Source organism: Nicotiana sylvestris, chromosome 4 (assembly GCF_000393655.2).
Source record: "Nicotiana sylvestris chromosome 4, ASM39365v2, whole genome shotgun sequence".
Classification (NCBI taxonomy): Eukaryota; Viridiplantae; Streptophyta; class Magnoliopsida; order Solanales; family Solanaceae; genus Nicotiana; species Nicotiana sylvestris.
In genome coordinates, this window is record NC_091060.1 from 87,258,625 (window position 1) to 87,282,455 (window position 23,831).

Below are 23,831 nucleotides of genomic sequence, written 5' to 3' on the forward strand. Positions count from 1 at the left end.
AATTTGATTCTAGGCGTACGCCCAGGTCCCATATTTTTCTACGGATCCACCTGGACCGTCAAAATACGGGTCCGAATCCGTTTACCCAAAACGTTGACCGAAGTCAACTAAAATAAACTTTTAAGCCAAAAATTATTATTTTTCTCAATTTTCACATAAAGGCTTTTCAGAAACGCGTTCGGACTGCGCACGCAAATCGAGAGGGAATAAAATAAGATTTTGAAGGCCTCGGAATACGGAATCGAGTTTTAAAATATAAGATGACCCTTTGAATCATCACAAATGTCTAACTATGGTTAGGTAACTTCAGTACATGCAGTATCCTTTACGGAATGTACCTTAGACAATGAAAGAAGTCTTGCACTATGTGTTGTGTATATCTCATGCGACAGCCGTTCTCATTCCTTATCCTCTAATTTAAAGAATTTTCACTCATGTGGAAATCTACTTGACATGTATGGTTCGATTCTCTCCACATTTTCATGAATTTAGTAGTATCTCATGTCGATGAGTGTTTTTCTTGTATGAAACATGAAACTTTTGGTCAGGTATAATGCGCAATTTTATTGTAATGGACAACATAATGCATTAATTGCAACATAAGTTCTTGAAGAAAACGTTTGAGCGATATCATCATAGAAGCAATAAGCTTCAATTAATTAACTAATTGTTGAGAGTGTAGGGTACAACTTTGTGGAAATAAAGACACTAAATTTTTTTTACCATTGACCCTCTTGAATTAAGCGAAAAACTAGAACGTGAGAGAAACATAAAAGAAATTTTACTCTCTAATGGTCAAGTATCACGTGCAAAATTCTAAAGATCATTACCACGTGACACGTGGCTGAATTTTGTAGGGTTCCTATATCTTCCTATTTATGGTTAGTTTTTCTAATATGTATACTTCTAATTAATCAAATATATAGCCTCACAAGATATAGTTCTAAGCAACTCATGATTATGCCTTTGTAATCATTATTTATTGGATTGATTAGCGGTTATGGACATAAGAGATGAGATGCATATAGCATAGTATGTCATACATAATTAATGAAAACATCTTTTGCTACACATGACGGACAGGTAGATGGCATTATTATGAATCTATATAAAGACACAAGTTTCTAGAAAAGGGATCGATCGTCCCTAATAAGAATGAGTTTAATTTTTATATAACCGATATTGTATGATTTTTTATATTATAGGGCACTTAAAAGTTATTTATAGGTAATTTTCCATTGCAAATTATGAAAGACCTATTAACAACAACAACAACAACAACTCAGTGTAATTTCACTAGTGGGGTCTGGGGAAGGTAATGTGTACGCAGACCTTACCTCTACCCCGAGGGCAGAGAGACTGTTTCCAGGAGACCCTCGGCTCAAGAAGACGACAAGAGACGATATATTAGTATCATCAATACAGCCATAATAAAATAACAGCAATATAGGAAATACGAAATAGATGGAAAGTACAATAATAACCAGTAGATAAAGTCATGCATCAGTAGATGACCACTAGCATCCTAAAACTAAATCCTAACTGTCTAGTCCTACTCGAGTGCGTCGTAGAAATATTCACAACTTCCTCTTAACCTACAACATTAATACTCGACCTCCACAATATGAATGACCTATTAAAATTGGTAAAATTACATTGATAATATATAAATTAAATAAATAAAGACTATCAAATTTTGTTACTTCGTAATATACCGTTCACAATGACGTGTTGTAACCACTTTTCATCTCAAAATAAAAGGTCGTATAAAACTTTTTAAGGTTCAAGAAAATCATTTCTTAAACAGTATTACTTTGTAATTAAGGTAACTACTAGGATCTAGTGCCGTATTCGGAGATAACTGCTAAATTAAATTTTATAACTTTCTTCCAAAAGATTTATTAAAAGATGCCAAACTATTTAAAGGACAAAGAAAGATATGGATATCTTCTAATGCGACTGAAAGAATGGAAGACAGAATATTACGGAATTTTCACTTTACGTCGTAATCATGGAAAACAGTAAGCACACAGAAATATATTTATCCTTCAATTGTCTCTCTATTTAAGCTCAAAATATCACATAGAAAAAAAAAGAAATTATTTGGGTAATCTGGAAATATGCCTAAATGAAGCTAATATGCTCCACTGGTTTGTGCTTTTCTAAGGTGAAAACGAAGAGAAGCAAAGAGCACGTCTTAGAACTTGAAGCAACACTCAGATTCTTGATCCTAGGGAATCATGAATCATTATTACTCCCTCCGGTCCAAAATAAGTGATATTGAGAAATTCATCTTTTAACATTAATTAGCAATGAAATTGATCATATTAACATTTACTATCTCTTCACATAAACAGACCTAACACATACTCCAACATTAATTACTACAAGGATAATGTAGGAAAAAAAATAATTAATTCATTCTTGAAATCTGAAAAAATCACTTATTTTGGACCACAAGAAAAAAGTTAAAAAATCACTTATTTTGAACCGGAGGGAGTACTAGATGTTGGGATATATACTATTAACCATGAGTTTGGTTTAGATATAGTATTTATTATGAAATAATTGTTTATTCAGTTTTAATAAAGTTTTAAATAGATCATATAATAGTCTGTGTCTTTTGCTTATATAGTAGATGATTTAGTGTATAGAGTTTAGCTTATACATGGAAGATTAAATCATCGGTTCTTATAAGTATAAAGTTTGAGTTCACAATCTAATGATGGAATTGGACAAACCATCAGGAATGATTGTAGCACAAGATTAAATATAATTAATCTTGATTATGGGAATGGTTTAATTCCAACTTCTTGTGCTAGTACATTTTGTATGTATTGAACGGACCAGGTAGAGATAAGTATTTTATACTGACTTAATAAAATAAACTCTCTAGCCATTAAATGTACTTATACTCTTAATCTTGATATAATTATTATTAGCTGTGTATATTATTATTGTTTTGATTTATTAAAAGGCGAGATTCTTTCGTGGGTCAATATGCCTGGTAAATTGGATAATAATAATATACATTGGCGAAGTAATAGTTAGTTGATGGAATCCATGTCTCGGTTTAGAGATTGATGATATACCTTTATGAAAGCTTATAAGTTTTCATGTGTAAACCCGGCCGGTGGATTTTGTATCCGACACATGAAATAAGTTAAGCGAAAGTCTAAAGGAAATAATCAATAAATTAAATCGTCAGTAATTTAATTTAATTGATTCGTATCTGAATCTTAACATGGGGAGTTAAATAAGATTTAATGGATGAATTTCGAAATTGAATAAGGAGTGTAATTACGAATTTTTAGTGGAATAATTCGTAATTAATTATGGTGGATATTAATTTCGAAAATTACAAATTAATTCCATAATTGGAAGCCTTGTTAATTAAATTCTGTGGTCCCTACTGTGCCTAAATAATAGGAAATAAAGGAATCCTTTTTCTGGTGGAAAAGAAAACCTAACAGGTTTTGGAAAAGGGTCTTAACCCTTAAAACTTGTGCTATAAATACATAAGGTTTTCCACCTAGAGGGATGAGTACATGGTGGCTGAAATTTTCAGCCAAGTTTTCCTAGAAATTTCGCCCACACGAAATTGCTATTTTCGGGTATTATTTGGGTAACACAGTAGAAGACCGTGGAACGTTCGAGGATCACGATTGTGCGGGTGATGGAGATTCCATTGAGAAGTTATGGAACTGAAGGCTCACGTGGTAGAAGAGATATGTTCACGCTTCAAGAGGTAACCCGTGAAATCCCGTTTATGCTAGTTGTCTAAATTACATGTGATTTTGATACTGGGATTGCTTCCGCTGCATATAATAATCCATCAATTGGTATCAGAGCTCACTCACATCTAATTAGATAACTAAGTTTTTCATGAAACAAGAATATGGTGTTTATGTGCATTTTTTGAATTACATATATATGTGGTTTTCTGAAAAACTGCACTGCTGTTTTGTGAATTAACTGTGCATAATTTATGGATTATTCTTATAATCATGAGATATATGTTTTCTTATTGATATTTGATTGAGATTATCTGAATTTTTTGGGGTAAACCCTAGAAAAACGCAAAACCTAGTTTTGACCGAATAGCCGGAATTTTCGGAGGTCAGCGAACTTGACGGACTTCGATTGAACTGAAATTTGGTGGGTCCATCGGAAACGCCGTGGTGAGAAAAACTCACTGCTTTTGCAGTGAATCATGGTATGTTTCGGCGTTTTGAGGTCGTTTGGACTGTGTTTTGGACGTCTTTCTATTTTATGGAAATTATTTCTTAATAATTTTAATTCTTTTTTAATTCAATGGTGTTGGGGATGACTCCTCATGGTCCCCATGATTAAATACTAGTCATATAATAGGTTTACACATTGACTATTAGCAAATAAACGTGTTGTTGTATTAAATTCAATAATAGAGGTGTAAGATTTTATTGACTAGGTCTTACAAGGTATAATTCATATTGTGTAATGATATAATTATTTTGTAAGAAAGTAAAATTCTCTATTTGATATCCTGGATGACTAATGATTGGAGCGTTTGGCATGTTTGTGCATAAAAAATTTCTCAAATTTAAGTTTATATTTTCATGCCCTACGTGATTACTAGTTTGGATTTTCGATGAAGAATTTTGTTCTCTGATTGGAGGTTCTAATTAAGTGAAATATGACGGTATGTTGTATGAGTTTTATAATGTTGGTATGACTTTTAAGCTATGGTCTACCATAAAATAATTTTATGAGCTAAATATATATTCACTTGTAAATTGAGAATTTTATGAGTAATAAATAGTTACCACTGAAGTGGTTTGTTTATTTGAACTCATGAAAAATTCTTAGTAAATTTGTACATGTGAAATTATATCTATTCATGGATTGAGCATTATGATTAATAAGTAGGATCCACAAAATGGTCTATTTATTTGAGTCATTGAAATATGTTTAATATACCATGTGAAAATTATCCTTGAGAAATCTACATTAATGGTGGAGGTTCATAACTAGAAAAAGAGTATTTATCTTTGGGTACTAGTGAAACTAACTCCACCCATGAGAAGAGATATTGGGGTTTTCACTGAACGGGAGAAAATATAATATCTCAGGTTCTTATGTATTTAATAAAAGGATAATTTATTGCAAAAGGAGATATTATATATCCTAGAAATAGGAAGAAAATAATATATGCCTTGAGCTCATAGTGTAATTATAAGGAGAATGGAAATCAATATCATATTTATTTTAATTCATGAAACTACTTAAAACGGTTATTCTCCGAGTTTGGTTACAGGCTAGTGGTCATGAATTTGACGGACTCCGATTAACCTGAAACTTGGTGGGTTCATCGAAAACGATCTAGTGAAAAAAAAAACTCCTTGCTATGCAGTGAATCATGTTGTTTTTTGGCATTTTGAGGTCGTTTAGATGGGTTTTCAAGCAGTTTATTAAATTGAATTTGTTATAAATATGAAAAATTATTCTTTATATATCGGCTATATTTGTGTTAAATCTGAAACATGATGATTTAACTTGATATGATATATAGCAAGAATGCAAATCACATGGATTTAATCCTGACTACGCCAAAAAAAATAATTTATTCGAATTTGGTCTAGTTTTTGGCGATCATGAATTTCACGATCTCCGAATGACCTGAAATTCGGTAGGATCATTGGAAACGATCATTTAAGAAGAACTCACTGCTATGCAGTGAATCACATCGTATTTTGACGATTTGGGATCGTTTAGGTGAGTTTTTTGGAGGTTTGACGGATTAAAATGTGATTTACATACGAAAAGTCATTCTTTCTATCATTTTATATGTCTAATCTGGAACATGATAACACATGTTGATTTGACATGAATTGGTATATGATAAAAAAAATGTAGGTCATATTTTAAATTCTTAAAAAAAATGCTTAAAATGATAATTTTCCAAATTTGGTCGCAATTTTTGATTGATATGAAATTTGGTAGATTTATCAGAAATAGTCCAGTCAACAATAATCACCACTATACAGTGTGAAATATTAATTTTAGTATTTTAAGACTGTTTAAATGGGTATTGAGCATTTTTTTTAATATGGAACTTAATCCTCAGAGAAAAGTTCGTGGTTGTGATAAAGTGGTGATGGGAATAAACCCCTATGGTCTTCATTTTTTTTATTTATAGTGAGATAATAAATTTATGCGTTGACATTAGGTCTTCCTCCATATCGGATAAATTTATTATGAACTCACTGGCTATAGTTACTAGTTATTGATAACCAGTATTAACTCTCCATCTGAGCTTAAAGGGTTGAATCAATTTTGTAACTACAATACAATCATGATTAAGTGGTGATAGAAATATATTTCTATGGTCTTCCACTATTAATTTCAAGTGAGTAATAAATTTATGCGTTGACTTTAGGTCTTCCTCCATATCGGATAAATTTATTGTAAGCTCACTAGGTGAAATACTAGTAATTGATATCGTGTACTTACTCTCCATCTGAGTATACATGTTGGATCAATGAAACTAGAGCTATTAAAAATGATGTTCACTTGACTTAAATTAACAGTATACTCTCCATCTGAGTTGGGTCTGTTTTAATTATTGGAGTGAATAATCTGGCATTGCATATGTATGTTGCATGAGTAGTTCTTTCCCATCGAAATTGCTATTCAAGATGCATGACATATATGTGTAGTGTGTTTTAAAATTTTTGTATTAAAAAGTTATATACAATTGACTGAAAATAATAGTATGCTCTCCATCTGAGTTGGTTCTATTTATTTTTGGATTGTATAATTCTTGCATTATATAATATACTTTGCATGAATAATTCTTTTCCCATCGAAATTTATTATTCCAGATGCATGTATGTATATAAATATTGAATGCAGTCTGAATTTTACTATTCAATGTTTTGACTTATTATGATCTATTTAATATTTTTATCTCAACTCCACAATGATTTTATGCAATTTGTCGTATTACTTGTTAAAATTTTCTTTTAGTGATAAGTCATTAATTTTAAGGATGCAATATATGTACTTTTGTTAGAAGGAATTTAATTCCGGTTTCTGGGCAAAATAAGAGATGGATATTTGTTTTATTTTTCGAATAACTCTTGAGTTATTGAGCTTAATAAACACTTTATCTCTTGTGGTACATGAATGCATGACCTTGTTATTATATATTGATGTCTCTCCTGAACAGAACAATATTAGTCTACCTCATAAGAGAATATGTTCTTCAAAATTGAGTAAAACTTATCTGTGCACTTTTATCTAAGTCATATTAATCTGGATAGGATTTCAAGTTGGTCAAGTATGGACCTTAAGGTTCATTGAAAGTAGAGGCACTACCAACTTGTGGATCCTGTTTGGAAGGAAATTTGACTAAAAGATGTTTCCCTTTAAAAGGAAATAAAACTAGTGATAAGCTAGAATGAATCCTTTCTGATTTGTATGGTTAAATGAACATACTCGTAAGAGATAGATTTTGAGTATTTTATGACGTTCATAAATGATTACTCAAAATATTAATATATTTATTTGATGCACTGTAAGTCTTAATGAATTAAGTAATTCAAGGTTTTTAAGACTTGAAATAGAGAAGCACCAAAGAAATATATTAAGTTACTACAATTTGATTGTAGTGGCGAGCATCTCTCTAAAGAGTTTTTTAGTTACATATCAGAATAGGGATTACATCTCAATTGACTACACCGTAAACTCCATAATAGAGTCGTGTAGTAGAAAGAAGAAATAAGTCTCTTTTGGATATGGATAGACTAATGACGTGTTATTCAGATTTGCCTTATTTATTTTTGGAATATTTCCTGGAAACTTCAAATTACATTCTGAATTTAGTTCCTTCTAAGCTAGTACCTGGGACATCTATAGAACTGTGGACTGAATGTAAGCTTGGTCTGTGGCATGTTCAGATATAGGATTATCCCGCATATGTGCTGAAAGGGAAAGCAGATATGTAAGTTGGAACTAAGGATGGATAGGTGCATGTTTATCGAATATCCAAGAAAACGAATGAAGCTTTATTTTATTGTCCTAAAGAAAATAAGGCAATTGTTAAAACAAATGCATTTTTCTAGATAAGGACTGTTTAATAAAACATGTTCCTAGAAGTAAACTATTTTTACAGGAACTGGGCAAAGAAATAACTAGATGTTCAAGAACATCAAAACCCACACGTCAGAATTGACGTTCCATTGCATTTAAGTAGTGGGAGAACGTTAATAGACATAATATGCCTTTATCGAGTGGGAGTGATGTTTGAACATTGAACACTATAGTAAGAAGTCACTAATATTTCAATGTCGTGAGGTAACGAAGGTAATATTAGTGGTACTTCGTCTTAGTGGGAGAAAGCTAAAGAAAATTATAGTTCGGTGTTCATTCTTGGGATAGTTTCGGTAACAGGATCTCTGAAGAGTTTAATACCAAACTAGATAATTACGACAAAGTACTACTGGACAAATATTGCATCAGATATAACTTGGCAAGATTCTTTAACAAAACCTTATTTGGTGAAGACTTTTAATAGTCATGTAAAAGAATGCCTGAGAAAGTTGTAGATGCATGGTTATGAGTCTAAGTGGGAGATTGTTGGGGCATATACTATTAACCATGCATTTGGATATAGTATATTATAATAATTATCATGGTTAAAAGTCTAAGTGGGAGATTGTTGGGATATATACTATTAACCATGAGTTTGGTTTAGATATAGTATTTATTATGAAATAATTGTTTATTCAGTTTTAATAAAGTTTTAAATAGATCATATAATAGTCTGTGTCCTTTGCTTATATAGTAGATGATTTAGTGTATAGAGTTTAGCTTATACACGGAAGATTAAATCATCGGTTCTTATAAGTATAAAGTTTGAGTTCACAATCTAATGATGGAATTGGACAAACCATCAGGAATGATTGTAGCACAAGATTAAATATAATTAATCTTGATTATGGGAATGGTTTAATTCCAACTTCTTGTGCTAGTACATTTTGTATGTATTGAACGGACCAGGTAGAGATAAGTATTTTATACTGACTTAATAAAATAAACTCTCTAGCCATTAAATGTACTTATACTCTTAATCTTGATATAATTATTATTAGTTGTGTATATTATTATTGTTTTGATTTATTAAAAGGCGAGATTCTTTCGTGGGTCAATATGCCTGGTAAATTGGATAATAATAATATACATTGGCGAAGTAATAGTTAGTTGATGGAATCCATGTCTCGGTTTAGAGATTGATGATATACCTTTATGAAAGCTTATAAGTTTTCATGTGTAAACCCGGCCGGTGGATTTTGTATCCGACACATGAAATAAGTTAAGCGAAAGTCTAAAGGAAATAATCAATAAATTAAATCGTCAGTAATTTAATTTAATTGATTCGTATCTGAATCTTAACATGGGGAGTTAAATAAGATTTAATGGATGAATTTCGAAATTGAATAAGGAGTGTAATTACGAATTTTTAGTGGAATAATTCGTAATTAATTATGGTGGATATTAATTTCGAAAATTACAAATTAATTCCATAATTGGAAGCCTTGTTAATTAAATTCTGTGGTCCCTACTGTGCCTAAATAATAGGAAATAAAGGAATCCTTTTTCTGGTGGAAAAGAAAACCTAACAGGTTTTGGAAAAGGGTCTTAACCCTTAAAACTTGTGCTATAAATACATAAGGTTTTCCACCTAGAGGGATGAGTACATGGTGGCTGAAATTTTCAGCCAAGTTTTCCTAGAAATTTCGCCCACACGAAATTGCTATTTTCGGGTATTATTTGGGTAACACAGTAGAAGACCGTGGAACGTTCGAGGATCACGATTGTGCGGGTGATGGAGATTCCATTGAGAAGTTATGGAACTGAAGGCTCACGTGGTAGAAGAGATATGTTCACGCTTCAAGAGGTAACCCGTGAAATCCCGTTTATGCTAGTTGTCTAAATTACATGTGATTTTGATACTGGGATTGCTTCCGCTGCATATAATAATCCATCACTAGAGACTGCAAATTAATTCCATGTTTTTAATTGTATCTTTACTTATTCCAAAATAACTCTCTCATCTTTTATCCCCCAAGAAGATTGGTAAGACTTCAGTCACCAATTCGTTTAAACGGAATAGATTCGATACATATCTAATGTGCACATTGGTACTATGCTGAGTTGATTTATATGCCGAATATCGATCTTTATTATCGACTGCATTCGTTATATTGTTGGTAACAATAGTAAGAGCACTGAAATACATGTTAGCAGTACAATTTATTTCACAGTCCGGTAGTTCGCAGACAAACTTTTTGCGTACTCAAAAGGCTCTAATATGTTATCGTGACATAGAATATGTTGGATCTTTTTGCCCTAATTTTAGACAAAGAACTTTTATAAAAGTGAAAAAGATAACTACTATGTACCCTTTCGCCAGAAATCGTCGGTCACAGTATATAAGTACTTGAGAATGATGTTTTAAGGATTTGAGATTTGAATGCTTGCTTGGGAACAAGAAAAGAGTAAAAATAAAGTAAAATTAAGGCGAGAAATATGTATGAACGAGATATGATTCAATTTTCTTAATCTATAGAGAAAATTCCAAATTACTTCCGTAGCCATTCATAGTACATAATGGATGCGTTCTAGTTATGAAATTTTACCAAATGAATCATGATATACACCTGACAGGATTTCAAAACCAGTTGACCTTGGTTTTAATTTATTCGATTTGAGTAAAAAGTCATATTTGTGAAAATGTGAAAAAATAGGATCTAGAATATAGTTGCCACTGTCCAAGCCCCATTTTTACAAAGTGACAATAAACCTAGTCTAAAACGATTTTGGACGAGAATTGAGATATATCTGCTTCCTGGGTACTAAATAAGTTGGAGTAATGTACATAAATCGCATGCCATACAGCTATCACACTTGCGCAAGCAATAGACTAGGGGGCCACTGCACCAACGATAAGCACCCGAGGAACCAGCAAAAATCTTGAAGAACACGAGCAAGAGCTCAGTAAGGACATCCCGGCCCATCTTAATGATTTCGTTTACAGCCAAACCTCATCCCTGCCCCTGTAGGATCGATACGTATTACACTCATGACAATTTAGAACAAAAAAATTCCGAGTTTTAACTACTAAATGTTGTTTAAATAGACCTGGCCGGAGACTTGTCTGACACTTATAATCGCTTGCTTAGATTATAGGGATCGGCTCTTCAGCATTCCCGATGCTACTGAGACAAGGTGGCTTGGCAGCTCCATAATAGAAGAATGCCATCATTTTGGACAACTCGTCTGCTGTTCGGTTCACTACTCAACTCAAGAATTAAAGGAAAAAAGAAGATTAGAGATAAAATGAGGATTTGAGATCAAGCGACAAATGTCAAAAGCAATATTCCATTAGATAGACTTTAACCTTTCTCGCGGTGCATGATTTTCCCTGCTTTAGTAAAGATGAGCTCGGGGAAAACAGAGACTTGTAAAGCAGACACCAAGTCAACTTCAACAATAGCATCAATTGCTACACACTACAGAGAAAAAAAGAAACTATCAATAGTGTGTTTGGAATATAATTGTTTAAAAGTTAAATGATTTAACTTATTACCCTTGGAGATGGTAGTCTGCAGTTCCAGATGATGTGGACAGCCTTCTCCAATTCATCACGAACCATTTCATTTTCCTTTGGCCTGTGTGTAACACAGAGCTTCATAAGATAGTATTCAAAAGACTTACTTTGTTCTAAAGTAAGTTATTGAGAGAGACTTGTGCACTTTGAAAAACCTACTTTAGCCTTTTGTTTTATATGGTTCAGCAAGTAACCAATTTTATGCTAGGAAATCCCTTCAAATAAAGGAAAATACATGGTTTTTCGTCAAATGAAAATGATCTCAAAGAACAGCAGAGAGAGATTGCCATCATGAAAAATACACAAATAAAGTTCGGGTTATTTGTGAAATAAGTTATGCTGATCTCTTCTAGAAATGTTATCTCTAAAATGCCAAGTCTTCCAATATTTTTGAGTAAAAACTCTTTGTAGTAAAAGTTTACCAGGTCACTTTCACATAAAAGAATGATATTTATGAAAAGATATAAAAGTGAAAGGAAAAAATTAGTGAATTCGGTGCCATTCTCCTCTAAGCTGATATGGACTGACAAGAATGAACAGAATTCACCTTTGTTTTAGCACTCTAATTTAAACAGGACTCACCAATTAATTTAGTTTACTACACGTCTGACTTTTCTGTCCTAATTGTGAATAAGTGGGAGAGACTTCAAAGTGTATGCATTAGTACGTATTGACCGAGAATTCCTCTCCCAGCAAATCCACGAACCAGCAAAAAAATTAGTTAACTACTAGCAGATATTCTCTCCTATTTTGAATCAACTTTGTATTTTGAATTACTGTTATGATTTGTTGTATATCTTCAAATTAAAATCTAGAGAGATTATAGGACTTGTGTAACTGAATCCTTGTACATAAGAAATATTTAAAGGACTCTTCCTCTCGGCAGTAAAGTTAACCGAGAGTCTGCACATTGGACTTTCTTTCACCTTTCACCTCTTTGCTCTCTTATATGGTATCAGATACATCGATCTGACATGGCCGCTAACCAATAGTCTCACTCTCACTCAGGGATCATCTTCTGATAAAACTACATATCATTTACCAAATCTCTCTCCAAAGCTTGATCGCAATAACTTTCAGATTTGGAAGAGTAATGTTATGAATGCTCTCCAAATTTTTCGTCTTCATTCTTTTGTTCTATCCTACAACCCGCCACCTGCTACTACAACAACTCAAAGTGCTCCAACTGAACAACCTGTTACTGTTCCAAATCCGAAATATGAAGATTGGCACCAACGTGATCTCTACGTCCTTCTCTGGCTCAAACAAACAATTTCAGACCCCCTGCTTCCTCATGTAATCACTGCCAAATCCTCTTATGAAGCATGGAACACAATTGAACGCCTTTTCCAAACCCAAGCAAAATCCCGTGTGCGACAACTTAAATGGCAACTTCATTCTCTTCAAAAAGGATCTCTCTCTATCCTTGAATACTTTGAAAAGAAACGTGCTTTAGCCGATGCTTTAGGCGAAAGCTCTCAAATTGTTTCGGATGATGATTTTGTTTCATATATTCTCTATGGCCTGGACTCGTCTTTTGGTTCTTTTCGTGCAGCTCTTAACTTGCGAGTTGAACCTATTAATCCCACAGACCTACTCGGACTTCTTCTTCAAGAAGAAGAACGAATAAATGAAGAGGCTCAACTTACTTCAGATTCTTCTATGCCCACTGCCAACTTAGCCAAAACCTCTCGGGCACCTGCTCTTACGCAAAAGCAGTCTAGTTATTCAAATTCACGCCTAAATCGTCGTCGCTCTCACTGCCAAATATGTGGGAAATCTGGACATGAAGCGCGTAACTGCTATCAACGCCTTGACATTACTGCCTACCCTCCCACACGCACCAACACTCAGTCCACAATAGCTTCTTCACATCCTTATGCCATGTCTACTATACGTGGACCCCTCTCCAAACCACAGGCCAACTATGCTTCTCCATCTACAATTGTTGATCCAGCATGGTACTTCGACTCGGGTGCCTCTCACCATGTCACTCCAGATCTAGCTAACCTATCCATCAACTCGGAGTATAATGGAGATGATCAACTTGTGGTCGGCAATGGTATGTAACTAAATATTTCGCATATTGGCTCTAAAGTTCTGTCTGCTAGTCCTAAAAGTGTCAAACTCTCTAATATTCTTGATGTTCCCAAGCTCACAAAAAGTCTCTTAAGTATTTCCAAACTCACTCGTGATAATAATGTCTTTGTTGAGTTTCATGCTAATGAGTGCTTTGTCAAGAATTTGCAGGGCAAAACAGTACTTCGGGGAGTCGTTGACAATGACTTGTATCGCCTCACTCCACCACCTACATCAACCTCCACAAAATCACCGCCTATGGCCTTTCTTGGTGAACGCACTACCCTTGTTGGATGGCACCGCAGATTGGCTCATCCCAACGAAGCCACACTGCGTCGTCTTGTCTCTACATATAATCTTCCTGTTTCAAATTTTAGTTTTCCTAATGTTTGTGCGCCATGTCAAATGGGCAAGAGTCATCGTCTTCCATTAGTTCATCGTCATGAATCTAGTATGCGTCCTTTTGATCTTGTGTATTCATATGTTTGGGGCCCGGCTCCTATCAATTCTATTAATGGGACTCGGTATTTTATTTTATTTTTGGATGATTGTACCAAGTTTATTTGGATTTACTTTATCCATCAAAAATCAGATGTGCTTACTATTTTTAAACAATTCCATACCATGGTTGAAACCCAATTCAATGTCAAAATAAAATGTCTACAAACTGATTGGGGAGGTGAATTTTGTAATGTTTCCTCTCATCTTCAAACTCTAGGCATTCAACATCGAGTTTCATGTCCGCACACACAAGAATAGAATGGTGCTCCAGAGCGACGCAATCGCATTATTGTCGAAAAAGGATTATCTCTTCTTGCCCATGCTTCTCTCCCATTGTCCTTTTGGGAACCAGCATTTCATATCTCTCTAACCGTACCATCACCCCCATCCTAAACCACTCTTCACCTTACCGATGCCTATATGGTCGTCCACCAGATTATGGTTTTCTAAAAACTTTTGGTTGTCTTTGTTTTCCTTTTCTTCGTCCTTACAATAAACACAAGTTTGAATTTCGTTCTCAGCCATGTATCTTTATAGGTTATAGCTCCAAACACAAGGGTTATATGTGTCATCATGTGCCATCTAACCCCTCCTCCACATTATGCTCCTTATAATCTACAGTCCCTGCCACATTGCTCCAACAAGCTGCCTCCTTGCCTCCACCTCCGCAAGCTGCAACCCAATTGTCAACGACTACTCGAGATGTTGTTCTTCGACAAGCACACAGGTAATCACCTCTTCTCAATCTTTGCCACCCACTGAATCACCTTCTGCCTTTCCTTCCAACAACTACTCTTCACCTTCCCCACCTCCAGTTAACTCTCGGCATCCTTCTCCCACTTACTACTCCACAACTCCTTCATATTTTCGACCACCAGACAACTCTCACCATCAAATGATAACCCGCTCCAAAACCAACTCTTTAGCCCCAAAAGCTCTCACCACATCCAAACACTCCCTTCTAGTTGATCCTCTACCTATTGACAAACCCAAAAGTTTTAACCAGGCTTCCAAACTTCCTCAATGGCAACAAGCTATGCAAACAGAATTTTCTGCTCTTATGCGAAATAATACATGGCAACTTGTTCCACCGCCTCCTAACTCTAATATTGTTGGTTGTAAGTGGGTTTACAAGATCAAATATAAAGTTGATGGCTCCATTGAGTGCTATAAAGCTCGTTTAGTGGCAAAGGGGTTTCATCAAGAAGAAGGCATTGACTATTTTTATACCTTCAGTCCTGTCATCAAACCAACCACCATTAGGCTAGTTCTCTCTATTGCCCTCACTAAAGGTTGGCCCTTGCATCAACTTGATATTAACAATGCATTCTTAAATGGTGACCTTAATGAGCAGGTATTTATGGAGCAGCCAAAGGGATTTGTTCATCCCCAATACCCCAACCATGTGTGCCTACTCAAAAAGGCTCTTTATGGCCTAAAACAGGCTCCTCGAGCATGGTTTACCAAGCTCAAAAATTTTCTCCTATCTTATGGTTTTAAATCATGCTTATCAGATTGTTCTCTATTTGTTAGAAAATCACCCAATGATATTACTTATATCCTAGTGTATGTTGATGACCTTATTGTTACGGGAAGCAATCCTCGGTTCATTACTCAATTTACTAAAACACTTCATGCTGCCTTCTCTTTGAAGGACCTTGGTGATCTTCATTTTTTCCTTGGCATTGAAGTTACCAGAAATAAGGATACCATTTTTCTCACCCAACAAAAATACATCAGAGATGTCCTTGTACGTGCCAAGATGGCTAATGCCAAACCGATCTCCACTCCATCTACACCAGGGTCTCGTCTTGTCCATGACGGCGATCCTCTCCCTGATCCTCACCTATATCGCCACATTGTTGGGCCTCTTCAATATGCCACCATTACCCGCCCCGAAATTTGCTATGCTGCCAATCGGGTGTGTCAATTTATGCATCACCCATTGGGCTGCAGTTAAGCGTATTCTTCGATATCTTAAAGGCACCCTTCACCATGGTCTTTACTTTCACTCATCCACAGACTCCGGCCTAGTTGCTTTCTCTGATGCTGGATGGATTTCTGACCCAGATGATAGTCGTTCTCAACATGATTTTGCTCTTTACTATGGTGGTAATTTAGTAAGCTGGTGCTCTAAAAAGCAAAAGGTTGTCGCTCGCTCTAGTACCGAAGCTGAATATCGAGCTCTTGCATTTGCTGCTACTGAAATTATTTGGGTCCAGCAACTCTTACATGAGTTGCATGCTCCTCTTAACCAACCTCCGATTCTACTCTGCGACAACTTAAGTGCTACCTTTATCTCTACCAATCTTGTCATTCATCAACGGTCGAAGCACATTAAACTTGATTATCATTTCGTACGGGAAAAAGTCGATGATAATTCACTTGTTGTTCGCTTTGTTAGTTCTCAAAATCAAATAGCAGATATTTTTACAAAAGCTCTCGGAACAGCTAGATTCAATCTGCTAAAATCCAAGCTACTTGTTCGACCCTCACCATCCACTTGCCGGGGGGTATTGACCGAGAATTCCTCTCCCAGCAAATCCAAGAACCAGCAAAAGATTAAGTTAACTACTAGCAGATATTCTCTCCTATTTTGAATCAACTTTGTATTTTGAATTACTGTTATGATTTGTTGTATATCTTCAAATTAAAATCTAGAGAGATTATAGGACTTGTGTAACTGAATCCTTGTACATAAGAAATATTTAAAGGACTCTTCCTCTCGGCAGTAAAGTTAACCGAGAGTCTGCACATTGGACTTTCTTTCACCTTTCACCTCTTTGCTCTCTTATAGTATGGTGAAGAGTAAAGAAATCTAGAGAATGGATATGGATATGGATATGCATATGCATATGTAAGCTACAATGTAATAAAAGAATTTGATTGTCTAATAGAAGCAAGACGCATAAATACAGACAACAGATAACCCCTAGACCATCAGAGAAGCAAGTAGATTTTAACTTTCAGGAACATGGACGAGAAACAAAAAAGAGATAGCAGTGAAAGCAAGTGCCCTTATCTAACAACTGACAGAACTGCCTTTCATATCTAAGTCAAAGGCTACATCATTAATGAGAAATGTAGAGGAGTTGAGAGATCACCTTTTGTAACGATTATGAACAAGTATAATAAGAGGACTGATGTCCTTAAACACAGCCTCCTCCCATTCTGCAGTGGTTAAGTCCTTAATTGGACGAATATAATCATCATCTTGCCATACCACTTCATTGTCACTGTCATAATTCTCATCATCATCATTATCTTTCTTAACGTTCTTGATAGTGATCTTGTTAAAGAATTGATCCAAGTTAAAACCCCGCCCATCTGCATCTTCTGGCCAATCAGGGTCTTCCTCTTCAACAACAAGAGGGTAATCAGCCAAAAGCTTTTGCATCTTTTTTCTTTTCTCAACAAGATCTACCTCTTCCTCAACATCAGGAGACATTTTAATGACATCCCTTATCTTCCGCCGCCATTCCCGCCTTTCATCCTCATCCATATGAAAGTAATCATCCCTCTTATGACCTCCATCAGATTCAGAATCAGATTCAGATTCATCTCCTGAATCTTCCTCTCCATTACCAAATTTTAGCAACTCTTCTAGCTTCGAAGCTTTTAATCCCTTTTGTCTGAGACCATGAACCTGATTTTACACTTCATTGTCAAAGCAGGGATCTTGAAGAATATGAACATGTAATAGAGATTAACGGCAATGATGTAGTCCAAACAAATAAGAAAGGAAGTGGAGAGAAGAGCATACCAGCAACTGGGATGTCCAAAATCTTGGTGCTGACTGGCCAGAATAATTCAAAGTCGATGAAGATATGATAGAACTTCTCAGTTTGTTTCTCCTTTGAGGAACAATTCCAAACACTGAAGAGAAGCTTCTCAGGCATTTCTCCTCTAAAGGTGGGGTCAAACGCTGCAGCCTTAGACTGTGTTGTAATTCCATTGACTAGAAAATCAAAAAAAAAAAAATTGTAACTTACCATAAGAGAAATTCTGTGCAATATCTAAACAAAGATAAGGGAGAGAAAATATAGTTATGACATGCAATTATCCCATTTGCTAAATTTCAAGTTCATAACGGTTAAGGCTGCGTACATCAGACCCAACGTGATCCAGCCCTTTCCCGACCTCCACGCATAGCAGGGGCTTAGGTCACCACTGGCCTTTATAACGGTTTTATTGAAACACAGGGACTCTTCTATTTTTCATTTTCCGACTTATTTTATCAGTGTTTTCTTATCCAGTATCCTATGTTGGACCTACAACAACTGGTTTTAAGGTCAAATGGAATTCAACATAGTTCATGAATTGAAGCTTAGACGTATTATGCATTTTCTCTGTATTTTTTTTGTCATTCCTCGGCTATTAGTATAAGAGGAACGGTGAACTCCATTTCCTCAACAAGCGCTATTGAGAGTACAGAAAGGAACTCTTTAAGATAACCACAAGACCAAAGGGAAAAAGGTGCAGTGTCAATTAAATGGTACAACTGACGAAATAGCTACCACCCAATTGCGAATTGCACCAGTATTTCAAATTGAGATGTGTCTCAACAATATGAGAAACGGCGAACTTCATTTTCACCAGAAATCGCGATTGAGAAAGCAAATAACATCTTTACGATCATCAGAGACACATCTCAATTTGAAATACTTAGTTTTCTGTCATCTAGTCATGTGTTCCCTATATACAACTGTATAAATCAACTCGTTTTCATGTCGCAGGTCCTTGTAGCATGTATATGTTCCAGGCAACTTAGCGCACTAGAGCACTGATGTAGTGCTCAGTCTCACATAGCTCTTAGACCTTGAATTTGTTAAGTGGAACCTATCCTGGTATTACTCGTAAACTCTATCCACATGAGTAACTAGCGCACTACACCTATTATATAACATTTCGCAACTTGGGTGTGCATCAGCAGCTATAGAAAAATGATAATCAAGTAGCGTACTTGATAATCAACCCAGTGGTCATAAGTTAATACTGCAGTCCAAGAAGGGAAAAATCCCTGATTAAAATGCATTTGCATATTCAGTCTTACCGAGGGCGCAACAATGAAGTGCATAGCAGTTAGAACCCCTGCTCCTAAGCCCCCAACGTCTACGGAAATCCACTAATTTACTAGAAACTGTTATCAAATAAACAAATAGAATATAGCTCTCTCATCCATTTCCAGTTTTAGGCCACCAATTACAGTTACCACTAGGAGAAAAGACCCCTAATTCATACACAACTTTCATACTTATCTCGATACTTGGGTTTTACGAATGTTATTTTGTTATTCTCAATGGTCACCACATATTTATACAAGATTCAAATTGAACATCATGTACTGCCACAAATTCAAGTGGGGCAACTTTCCAAAAAAAGGAAATAAAATAACAAACAGCATATTAGTGAAGTTTGTGACTGAAAGAAAAGAAGAAAAAAAAAAGACCTAGCTTCAATCCAAATTCAAATGTCGAAAACAACAAGCAAAACGTGCACAGCAGTTAAACTTGGAGTATACAACAAATTTAAAAGAACAAATTGATTTATGCGTAGCATCCAAACCATACTTCAAACAGGAGATTCTGGGGAGGAAAAAAGACAGAGACTTTAACGCCCCCCCCCCCCCCAAACCCATTTCAAACGGAGAACCCAGAAGGAAATTACAGAAAATTCAGCTTAAGGGGAGGGAGAAGTTGAAGAATTCTTACTTGGTCAGAATAATTAGTGTTTCTTGAGCTGGTGCGATACACAACTCTCCCAAACTTTCTGCAAAACCAAAGAGATAATGAAAGGATTCAAGAAAGAGAGGGAAATGTTAGTTAAAAGGTGTACTATAATGGAGTGAAATCCCGTGGATGAAACTGCAGATTTTATGACTTCTGAGGAGAGTTTAGTGATAAACGAGTGGAAATTTCTCTAAAATCTATATATTGTTATAAAATAAAAGTAATGCTGTAAAATGTAAATTAGAATAGATAGAAAGAAGGCAGAAGTGTTTTCTTCTTTCACTTTGGTGTATTTTTTCATTGCAATTACATGACCTTTTATAGGCATAAAAAGTAAAGATGATGGACATAAAGTAGGAAATTTAATCTTTAAGTTATTCACAATATGGGCATCCAATGTAGCATCCAATGTAGTATCCAAAGTAGTATCCAATATACAAACTATTCATAATACTCCCCTTGGATGTCCATGTAAGATAATGTGCCTCACTAAAAACTTACAAAAAAAAATATTGGGATGTACATAGTTATTTATAATATGCATTGTTTGCTGCCTCATTAAAAATCTTACCAGGAAAACCCGGTGGGACAAAACCTTGGTTAAGAAAAAGAGTGCAGCGTGTAGTTACTCCCCCTCATGAAAAATCACTTAATGTCTCGAAGACGACGCATTCCAATCTTATATATCAGCTTTTTAAATATTGAGGTTGGTAACGCCTTAGTGAACAGATCAGCCAAATTATCACTTGAACGAACTTGTTGTACATCTATTTCACCATTCATCTGAAGATCATGAGTGAAAAAGAATTTCGGTGAAATGTGTTTTGTTCTATCTCCTTTGATATATACTCCTTTCAATTGAGCTATGCATGCAGCATTGTCTTCATACAATATTGTTGGAATATTCTCTTTCGAAGAAAGACCACATGTTTGCTGAATGTGTTGAGTTATAGATCTTAACCAAACGCATTCTCGACTTGCTTCGTGAATGGCTATTATCTCTACATGATTTGAAGAAGTAGCAACCATAGTTTGTTTTGTCGAACGCCATGATATGGCTGTACCTCCACTTGTAAATAAATAGCCTATCTGAGATCGACCTTTGTGTGGATCAGACAAATATCCTGCATCTGCATAACCAATAAATGATGGCTTGGATTCATTTGTATAAAATAAACCCATATCAATGGTCCCTTGGAGGTATCTGAATATATGTTTAATATCATTCCAGTGTCTTTGTGTTGGCGAAGTACTAAATCTTGCCAATAAGCTTACTGAGAAAGCTATATCTGTTCGGAAATTATTGGCAAGATACATTAATGCCCCAATTACACTAAGATATGGTACTTCGGCACCAAGAAGCTCTTCATCATTTTCATGAGGTCGGAATGGATCTTTCTTTATATCAAGTGATCTCACAACCATCGGGGTACTCAATGGATGTGCGTTATCCATATAGAATCGCTTTAAAATCTTTTTGGTGTATGTTGATTGATGGACAAATATTCCATCTTTCATATACTCAATTTGTAGACCAAGACAAAATTTTGTCTTTCCAAGATCTTTCATTTCAAATTCTTTCTTCAAACAGTCTACTATTTTTGGAAGCTCCCCAGGAGTTCCAATGATATTTAAATCATCAACATACACGGCGATTTCAGATCCAGACCTTTTTATAAAGACACAAGGACAAATTGGATCATTCTTGTACCCTTCTTTCAACAGGTATTCACTCAGGCGATTGTACCACATACGACCTGATTGTTTCAATCCGTATAAAGATTTCTGAAGCTTTATTGAACAAGTTTCTCGAAAACTTTTATATGCTTCTGGCACTTTAAATCCCTCAGGTACTTTCATAAAAATTTCGTTGTCTAATGATCCATACAAATAGGCTGTAACAACATCCATTAGATGCATATCAAGTTTTTCTTGTACTGCCATATTTATGAGATACCTGAAGGTGATAGCATCCACTACAGGAGAATATGTCTCCATATAATCAATTTCAGGCCTTTGGGAAAACCCTTGTGCCACAAGTCGCGCTTTATATCTAACGACTTCATTTTTATCATTTCGTTTTCGCACAAAAACTGATTTATACCCTACTGGCTTTATGCTTTTAGGTGTTCGAACTATGGGTCCGAAGACTTCACGTTTTCCAAGTGAAGTTAACTCTGCCTGGATAGCATCTTTCCATTTTGGCCAATCATTTCTCTGTCTACATTCATTGATAGATTTTGGTTCAAGATCCTCATCTTGTTGCATTATTTCAACAGCAACATTATAAGCAAAAATGTTATCGATAACAATATTATTTCGGTTTCATCTTTTCCCGGTTGAGACATAACTTATTGATATCTCTTCATTTTCATTATTTTCAGGTACCTGGACCTCTCCTAAGGTCTTATAATTTGTTACGTCTTGGGGCTCTTCTTGAGCCACTACCTCTGTGTTATGTTCACTTTGATCACTTGCTCCTTTTCTTCTTCGAGGATTTTTATCTTTAGAACCGATTAGTCTACCACGTTTCAAGCATGGCTTAGACTCATTTGCTTTAATTAATTGTCCTGCCGGGATATCAACTCGAATTGGAGCATTAGCAGCTGGAATATGTGACTTAGTCACCCTTGGTAGGTCAGTGAATGCATTTGGCAATTGATTTGCAATATTTTGTAAATGAATAATCTTTTGAACCTCTTGTTCACATTGATTTGTTATCGGCTCTAGATATTTTAAATAGAAGGAGATTCATATCCAACATATATCCCCAACCTTCTTTGAGGACTTATCTTTGTGCGTTGTGGTGGAGCAATTGGAACATATATCGCACAACCAAAGATCCAAAGATGGGAAATATTTGGCTCCTGACCAAAAGCCAATTGCAATGGGGAGACTTTGTAGACATGTGATTTTTGACCCTCCCCAAGATTTTTCATATTTTAGCGCGTAAATATTTAATTTAGGCATAATATAGATATTTTAAGTAATTTTGACTCTTTTACTTTATTTTATTACAAGAAAACAAAAAATCACAAAAATAGGTTCATTAATATTTTGTAGTCATTTTTAATCTAAAAAAAATCTTAATATATATATATATATATATATATATACACACAACAATAGTATCGTATTTTTATTTTAATATGATATTTGAAAATACCAAACATAGATCTGTTTTAATGGTTAGTTTCATTTTAATAATTATTTGAATAGTAGGATTAATTAATAAATGGGGCCGTATTTTTAATCTCGTTTGCAGGGAAAGAATAGAACTTGGGCTCGAGCAACCCATTTTAAGGCCTAATTATGGACTTAGCCCACAATGTCAAGCCCATAATTCCTAGGCTCATACCCATTAACCTAAAAACCCTACAAAAACTAACCTAGACCTATGTATATATAAACAAGCTAACACCTAACGAGGGGGAGGGGGTCTGAAACGAAGGTTGCGCATGAAAAACGAAACGCTGAAAAACAAAAAGGAAACAAAAAAAAGTTGAACGAAAAGATGACGAAAAAAGGGAGATAACGAAGGAGGACTGAAAACGAAAAAAAAGGAAAAGCTGAAAGTGGCAGCTGAAAGTGGCAGCTGAAAAAGCTGCGCAAAAACAGAGAAACCTGACCCCCCTTGCATCGTCTTCTACACGACCCCCCACCCCCCTTCGCGTGGCCTTCTCCAAACGACCCCTTTCCCCACTGGTCTTCTTCTTCATTCTGATAGCTGCTCCCAGCAGCCTAACGCCCCATCACACCTCGCCAGCCCGTCGCCGACTCTTGCGACTCCGTCCAGTGACTCCTCGCCGGAAACCAACCCCACCGGAAAAACCAGAACTTATGCCAAGTGCTTTGCTGGAAAACGCAGC

The 23,831-nt window shown here is 35.3% G+C and overlaps 1 protein-coding gene across 1 annotated transcript; it reads right to left on the minus strand.

Moving 5' to 3' along the window:
- Positions 1-10,709: 10,709 nt before the first annotated feature.
- LOC104235118 (thioredoxin-like fold domain-containing protein MRL7L, chloroplastic) lies at positions 10,710-20,105 on the minus strand. Its single transcript, XM_009788797.2, has 7 exons — positions 19,945-20,105; positions 17,997-18,191; positions 17,338-17,879; positions 11,633-11,714; positions 11,444-11,555; positions 11,185-11,337; positions 10,710-11,099 (listed from the first exon to the last, which is right to left on the minus strand). Exons 2-6 carry the CDS (start codon positions 18,186-18,188, stop codon positions 11,222-11,224), a joined length of 1,044 nt encoding a protein of 347 aa, XP_009787099.1. The 5' UTR covers positions 18,189-18,191; positions 19,945-20,105; the 3' UTR covers positions 10,710-11,099; positions 11,185-11,221.
- Positions 20,106-23,831: the final 3,726 nt, after the last annotated feature.